Source organism: Hirundo rustica, chromosome 21, assembly GCF_015227805.2.
Source record: "Hirundo rustica isolate bHirRus1 chromosome 21, bHirRus1.pri.v3, whole genome shotgun sequence".
Lineage (NCBI taxonomy): Eukaryota > Metazoa > Chordata > Aves > Passeriformes > Hirundinidae > Hirundo > Hirundo rustica.
Genome location: NC_053470.1, coordinates 1,597,220 through 1,604,941, shown reverse-complemented (window position 1 = coordinate 1,604,941; position 7,722 = coordinate 1,597,220). Strand labels below are relative to the sequence as shown.

The 7,722-nt window shown below is 54.0% G+C and overlaps 1 protein-coding gene across 11 annotated transcripts in view; it reads right to left on the bottom strand.

The window, feature by feature from the left end:
- Positions 1-3,059: 3,059 nt before the first annotated feature.
- Positions 3,060-7,722, bottom strand: part of ARHGEF9 (Cdc42 guanine nucleotide exchange factor 9) — a 207,089-nt gene continuing 202,426 nt past the window's right edge. For 10 of the 11 annotated variants that reach the window (XM_058423250.1, XM_040084203.2, XM_040084206.2 and 7 more), the window contains one exon: positions 3,060-3,576. In XM_058423250.1, coding sequence (XP_058279233.1) covers positions 3,474-3,576 — 103 coding nt within the window. In that variant the 3' untranslated portion in view covers positions 3,060-3,473. Of the gene's footprint in view, positions 3,577-6,670; positions 6,715-7,722 lie in introns of those variants that run through there. The other variant, XM_058423253.1, reaches the window with a different exon arrangement.

Sequence of the window (7,722 nt, the reverse complement as noted above, 5' to 3'; positions counted from 1 at the left end):
ACCCACAGCCAGAGGTTAAAAATGACTCCCTTAGAAAAAGAGAAATAAAAGTGCAGGTTGCTCATTTTGAAAGTGGACATTTTATTTTTTCTCCCATTTTAAGTGAGGATGGGCTTCAGTAAAAAAGGGCTGGGAAGGGATTTGTCCTCCCTTGTTTCTGGTGGAAGCAGAGGTGGCTGGGCAGGCACTACCAGGCAATGGGGGCAGCTCCCAGTGAAATAAATCTAAATTTGCCTATCAGGTATTTTTTGCTGGACATTTTTCAACCATCCCAGCAGTCTGGGTCATCTCCATGCCCACTTTGATTTTGGGAAGCAGTTTGAGGCTGAAATGGGGCTGCACTGAGGGTCTGTGCAGCGGAGCACAAAGCAAAGGCGATCCTGGACCAAGGATTGTTTGTTCCCGTGGTTTCCCAGCCTGAGAACAACCTGCTGGGGTGGGGATGGAAGGAACGTCAGGCGCTGAACCTTGGGACTGCTCCTACCGTGGAGCTTCCAACGGTTTGGGGTTTAGGAGCAGTTCAGCCATCTGAAAGTGCACTATCTGAACATTTGGCAGGATGAAAATCTGGAGGAGAGAGGATTCAGAATTTACTTTTCATCACCACGAGCTAATTCAACCATTCAGCCAGCACTCCCCGTACCCAGAGCAGGCAGCCACGTCTATTTTGAGCTCTCCCTTCTCCTGCCAAGTCCTGGTCTTCAGACCAGCTTTATTTTTCAGTGGGAACCGAGGACTTTGGGACAATGTCAAGCATCACGCTCTGGATCTGCTAATTTGTGGCTGGGTTGTGCAATTCTTGCCCAGCTAATTTTAGCTGTGCCTGGCAGGGCGAGAGTGGGACAGCTTCGGTTAAGAACAGGCCGCGGGAGCAGCCCCGAGCTCAGAGTTTAATTGTGTAAGAACCCAGCAGAAGCACGGGTAAGGCTCAAATGATGGAGCCTTTCTTTGACTCTGCCTCGTTAATGTCAGCTCTGCTGCACCCCAGGCTTTCCTGAGGATATCATTTCTAACACACTTCCTTCCCAACAACCTTTTTCTTTCTCAGCAGCAGAACCTCGCCCCTGCTGTGGTTTCAGCACAAAGTCTGGGAAAAGGGACTTTCCCCTGCTTTGCTGTGCCCTCATCTCTTTGCCATCATCCTCTCGCATCCTTGCTGTGGATGTGGATTTTGTTTTCCTTGAGTGAACTTATTTTTAGCTCAATAAAGTGCACTTGAGATCCCCTCCTCCCCTAGCAGCCTTGCTGATGCCGGAGCAGCCTCGTTCTTCCCAGAGCATTTAGGGGAGGGTGGGATTTTGAGCAGCAAATCCGCACTGCAACACTTGTGGTGCTTGGGCTGGAGCTTTATTTCCCGGGGAAGGCTGAAATCCTGGAAGAGCAGAGTAAAACCCTGACTCTGGAGAAGGGAGGATAAAGGGAGCAGCCAACACAACCATGATTAAATCCCGGGAATCTGTGGGTGTCCAGCAAGAACGAACCCCGACCCTGCTCCTCAGCACCTCAGGAGCCACCCAAAGCACCCACTGCCTGCTCCTGAAGGCTGAACCCAGAGGTGGGAGCTGACCCAGCCCCCTGGATATCCAGGGTGGCTTTCCAGGGTCTGGAAACCCTGAAGAGATCCTGTGAAGCCAGCTCTGTGTGCATCCCTCCAGGACCATGTGGTTAGAAATGCTTCTTGCTGCCTCATTCGTGCTGTCACAACTGCCCAGCTTGGGCTGGTGGCCCCTTGGGGACCCCCAGCCAGGTGGGAACGAGGCTCCAAGGGGCTTTCACCCGTGCTGTGCCCCCAGGTGTCCCCTGCAGCAGCACTGGGACCCCTGCACACGCTGCCTTGGATCACAGGGATGGTTCTGGGAGCCCCCAGCCCCTCTGCTCCTGGCCCCAGCCGGCCTGGGGTGATGTCCCTGGCACCACCTCAGCCTTCCAGTCCAGCCCAATAGAAATGAGGCATCTTCCAGAGCAGCTTTAATTCCTTACGAGCCACAAGTCAAGAGGAACAGTTTTTTAAAATTCCGTATATTTTACCCAGACAAACGTTCCCATGTCATTAATTCTGCCTTTTCTGCCAAGGCTTTTTCCAGCCCCCTCAGCCTGGAGCCTCCTCGCCCCAAGCACAGCTGGGCAGAGCTGCTGCTGGCTTTGCTGGCAGGTTCTCCATGCTCAGTTCCACCTGAAGGATCCCCTCCGCGAGCTTTGGGCAGGAACGCTCCCAGCCACGGTTATTTATCCAAACCATCTGTTTGCACTGGCACACGGGGATCCCATCACGGCATTTCTGGTGGTTTTCAGGCTCTTGGCACACCTGGCAGCTCCAAGTGAACAGCCCCTGGTGTTAACAGCAGCTCCTGATGTGGTTTGGTGCAGGGATAAATAATCCTGGCACTGAAGGCACTGCCCTTTTTCTGCTGCCCTCTGGGAATGGTGGAGGGGTTATAACTGGGGGTGGGGGGTGGAATTCAAACATTCAGACATCCCAACTGGCATTTCTACGGCAGTTTGGATCAGCCTTTGTTCGTGTTTGCTGCAGGAGTGGGGCCTGTACCCCCCTTCACCCATCACCAAATGTGCCTTTTTACGAGAAACCAGAAGAATTTCAGAGTCAGGACAAACCCCAGTGCTGAGCAGGTTTTCTCTCTCCCTCACGGCTGTTCTCTCTGGATTTTGGGGCGCTGGTTATTCCCCAAGTGTCAGCCACCCCCGATAACCCTGCTGCCACCGCTCACGGCCGGTGGGTCCGTGCGGGACTGGGATGAGCGCCGGGGGTGAGCGGGGGCTGTGGCGGGGCAGCCTCTGGGAACGGGCTCTGATTTCCTCTCCCCCCTGCAGGAGGTGGCAGAACTCAGCCCCTGCCACCTCAGGTTGCCAGGCTGGTGTCCCCTGCGCTGGAAATCAGCGTGTCCCAGGGGCAAGGAGCGGACGGGAGAACCCAACACCCATTTCCCTTTGCCAGGGAAGCGTTGTCACCCCCCCTGCTCCACAAACCCACCTGGGACCCCCACACAGCCAGGGGTGTCTCTAATGGAGCCCTTTGGAGGCCGAAACCACTCAGATGTAAGCAGGCAGCAAAATCAAACGTTTTAATGGAGCATCCAGACAGGAGAAACGCGGCCAGGCCCTCTGGCAGCACCGGGACACGTCAGGCCTTGGGACATCCGACATTTCTTGCTTCTCTCTCTCCGCTTCCTTCTGCCCCAAGCTGACCAGCAGGCTGGGATTCCATTCCACAGCCATGGAATGCCAGCCAGGGAGGGGCTGGGGTACAAACCTGGAGCGTCACAGCCCTGCAGCATCCCCACCACAGTCTCTTGGAGGTGCCTCCAGGAGGAGATCCAGCAGGAGCGGGCACGGCGGGGCTGTGGGGAGCCTGCCCAGTCCTTGGGGAGCGGGAACAATCCCTGCTGGGGCAGAGCCAGAGGCCACGGCCCCCTCTGCGCCCCCAGCACCGTCACGGGTATTTATTGTATGTGCTCCTATTTTCCTTTCCTGGTCCAAAGAGTCGGGATTTCCTCTGAATTGCGTGAAACCACCGCAGCAGCAGGGCTGGCCAGGGACTCCTCTCGTGCTGCCCTGGATCTGTGGGGGAGCGAAACTTTGAGGAAAGCAGAGTGCTGGTCACACATTCCCTGAAAAAGCAGCCTGCAGGATAAGGCTTTGTTAAGGCAGGTGGGATCAGGGAAAAACCCTCCCCGAGCCTGTCCACACAGCCCCACCCCAGCAATGACACCACCCGTGGGACTGGGAGGGCTCCTGGGGACTGTCCCAGGCGCTTGTCACCTGGGTGTCCCCTGGGAATGCCAGAGCCCCCTGCAGCTGGCCATGGACACCGACACACAGAGCTGGGCCCCAGCCAGGCCAAAAAATAAATCACAAATAAGCTAAAACAAATCACAAAATACAGTGTGGTTTGGGACAGATAAGGCAGCAAGTGACAGAGATTTTGACAATTGCACTGTCAGTGCAACTTGCTTGTCTTGCTCTTTGCTGATTTAGGGCCGTGTGAAAACCAGGCTCTGTGAAAAGCACCTGCTTTCCTGTCACCTGAGCCTGGGTCCTGCCAGGCTGCTCTTTTTTTTTGGCACAGAAGCACAGTTTGGCTGCTGAGGAGTTAAACCAAGGCAAATGGCACTTTGCTTTATCCAGCTTCCAAACAGAGGACAGAGGACTTGTGTAACAGCTCAAAGGTGTGGAAAGCAATTCCACTTCGAGACGCGCTACCATTCCTCACACCCAAATCTCCCGGAGCAGGAGTGAGTGATGAAGGAAAAGATACCAAGTGTCCAAATCAGCCAACATCAGATTGATGCTACACCAGCCTGGGCAGTGCAGCTCAGCAGAGCTCTGCCCAGACCATTCATCTGGAGAGGCCAGGTCTCACCAGGCTGGGGAACAGCGGTGACAAAGGACTTGGTGACACAGCAGCGGTGACAAAGGACTTGGTGACACAACAGCGGCGACTCCACTCCTGTAAGCGACTTCTGTGTTCAAACCTGCTGCTCCCCTGTCTTAGGTTGCAGTGCAAGATGTAACCAAAGGTAGGTATTCTATTCTATTCTCATCTGGGGCAGTGCTCTTTATCCCTTCCAGGACCCATCCTCCCTGCAGGGATCTCTGCTGTTCCTGGCCCATCCAGGCTCACTGCAGGGCTGAGACAATTCCATCATCCATGGGGAGATGCTGCACCCAGGGGAGGAGCCCGGCATTCCCAGCTGGATCACAGCTGGCATTGGGAACAGCAGCACAGGCTGTGTGCACGGGATTGCCAGAGGAACACCGGAGCCATCTCAGCACCACTGGAGCTTCTACAGGATCATCTCTGCTCCAACAGAACCACACCTGGCACTGCAGGAGGACTGGATTGGGCTGCTCCAACACCCTGACCAACAGCGTGTCAGGATGTGTTCTGACTCTGTCAGTGGGTTTTTTTGTACTACTGCATTTTTTAAATTTTAATTTTCCTAGTAAAGAACTGTTATTCCTATTCCCATATCTTTGCCTGAGGCCCGTAATTTCAAAATTATAATAATTTGGAGGGACGGGATTTACATTCCCTGTTCCAAGGGGGGCTCCTGCCTTCCTCAGCAGACACCTGTCCTTCAAACCAAGACATCCCCTCACATTTCTGCAGCGCTCAGGGCACCAACCCAGCCCCTGTAACACCAGACTTAGACTGCTGTCTTTAGGATGAGGAACCTCTTAAGTCTTAAACCATTTCCACCCATTCCACCACACTGTGGGCAAGGGTCAGCTGCTTTTTGATGACCCTGCTGAGGTTTGAATGCACATCCACACCCTCTGAGGATTTACTGAATAAAAGCTGTACAGCTTTTGTAAAGGTGAGCTAAGAAGAGAAGCAAATACACCAACAGATCCTGTAATTTCTTCTCCAGATCAAAAACAGAATGAAATTTCTCTTCTGAAGTTAACTCCACTGGCTTCCAGGGCTGGCCACGAAGGCAGTCCTGATGTCTTGGAGCTGATTCTCAGAGGTTATTTATAAGTGAACTTAATGCCAGGATTTATTGTGGAAAAACCAGATCCTGGCAAAAATGTGTCCCTGTTCCCATCCAGCTGTGAAACAGGAATAAAGGACAGAGAAATTATAAAGGACAGGTGTATGGTTTGGGTCCGTGTGTGTGCAGAGCTCTGTGTGTCCAGAGTTTTGTGTGTGCAGGGCTCTTTGTCCAGGAGCTGTGCCCAGCCCTGTGTGTGTGATCCCAGCTGTGTCCAGCTCCATGTGTGCATCCCTAACTCTGTGTCCAGCCCCGTGTGTGTGTCCCTGTGTCCAGCTCCATGTGTGCATCCCTAACTCTGTGTCCAGCTCCATGTGTGTGATCCCAGCTGTGTCCAGCCCCATGTGTGTGTCCCTAACTCTGTGTCCAGCCCCGTGTGAGTGTCCCCAGCCCCATGTGTGTGTCCCCAGCTCTGTGTCCAGCTCCATGTGTGTGTCCCTAACTCTGTGTCCAGCTCCATGTGTGTGTCCCTAACTCTGTGTCCAGCCCCATGTGTGTGATCCCAGCTGTGTCCAGCCCCACGTGTGTGTCCCTAACTCTGTGTCCACCCCATGTGTGTGTGTCCCTAACTCTGTGTCCAGCCCCACGTGTGTGATCCCAGCTGTGTCCAGCCCCGTGTGTGTGTGTCCCTAATTCTGTGTCCAGCCCTGTGTGAGTGTCCCCAGCCCCATGTGTGTGTCCCCAGCTCTGTGTCCACCCCACGTGTGACCCCAGCTCTGTGTCCAGCCCTCCTCTCTCCCCCAAAGTGTCACTCCCAGCTCCCCCCAAGCTGTGACACAGCTGTGTCACATCTGGCAGGATGCCCCAGACCATGCACTGCTCGCAGCACTGATGATTTCTTTGTGAGACACGTGTTCCTGCAGGGGTTGCACCTTTAACACGCTCCCCTGCATGGAAAATAAACCCTCCCCAGTGCTCCCTGTCTCACTGCTGTTTTGTCGGTCCCAGGAGATGAGGAAAGTGTCCCGTGTCCCTTACACAACACACAGGCCGCCCTGGTTTTGGACAGGGAGGGGCTGGAGGGAAATTTGGGGATGTGCCCTGGGGGGTTCTTGAAACAAGGAAAACTTCTGAGCCTTTTCCAGCCTGGGGAAAGGGCTGAGCACAGAGATCTGTCAGACCTCCAAGAGGTGACATACTCCTGTGTCTCTGACAGGAGAAGGTGCAAATCTTCACCAGGATGAATTTTGCCTAGAGAGAGCTGGAAAAAAAAAAAAAAAAAGATGCGAACATTAAAAGCATTTCAGAAATACCTTCTGCCTCTTTCCAGTAGCAAAGGTGGGAGGTGCAGACAAATAAAGAGAGTTTTACAATTTGTACTTGCAGCTTTGGGGATTATATTTGCAGTTTAACAGCTGCTGTCCTTCCTTAGCAGCTGACTCTGGAACCCTTGGTGGACAGGGCTTGGAAACACTCCGAAAATTCCAGTTATTCCCATTTCATCTCGCCAGCACATGGAATTTCAGTTGTTCCTTACAAACCAGGACAGATGGTGCATTACCTTTGGGATGCTGCCCTGCTAATGCACTTAGTGCAGAACCCGGTGCTGCACCTTAGCTCCAGAGGAACAAGAAAACGGATTGTTTGGGGTGGATTGGGATGTGTAATCCCTGCACCCAGATTGACAGTCTCAGTCCTTAAAGAGCAAAAGCTGGTCTGTAACACCACGGATGCACGCAGGGATAACCCAGAGATGGCCTTGACACCGAGCCCCTCACACGCTCCTGCCTTGCCACAAACACATCACTCACTCCAAGAGGAGCCAGAGCCCACCCCTGCCCTTGGATGCTTCCAGCTCTACACAACATTCCTGTCCTCCAGGTGAGGCACAGACACACCCTGGAACACGTCCCAGCCCTCCCCGCAAGAGAAGGGGCTTTGAAACGGGTTTCTTTGGTTTTGGCTTTTGCTTTATGCAAGCAAGGCTTGGAGTAGCTGAACGCTGGGTAGCTGGAAAAGCTGAAACCAAATCACACCAAAGACACAAGCTGGCCATCAACTACAGGCAGCAGCAGCATTCCCGGCCGTGGAGGGCTCTTCCCACCGCTGGAGAAGCAAGCCAGGGTGGGAGCAGGCTGCAGGGCAGGGAGGGGGCTCGTTTGAAGCTGAGGGAGCCCCGGTGGCGCTCCTGCCCCCAGAGCACACGCTGGGTGCCCGGGTTCCCGGTTTGGGTGCATGGCCCATCCCAAGGGTGTCCTGCACTCTCCCA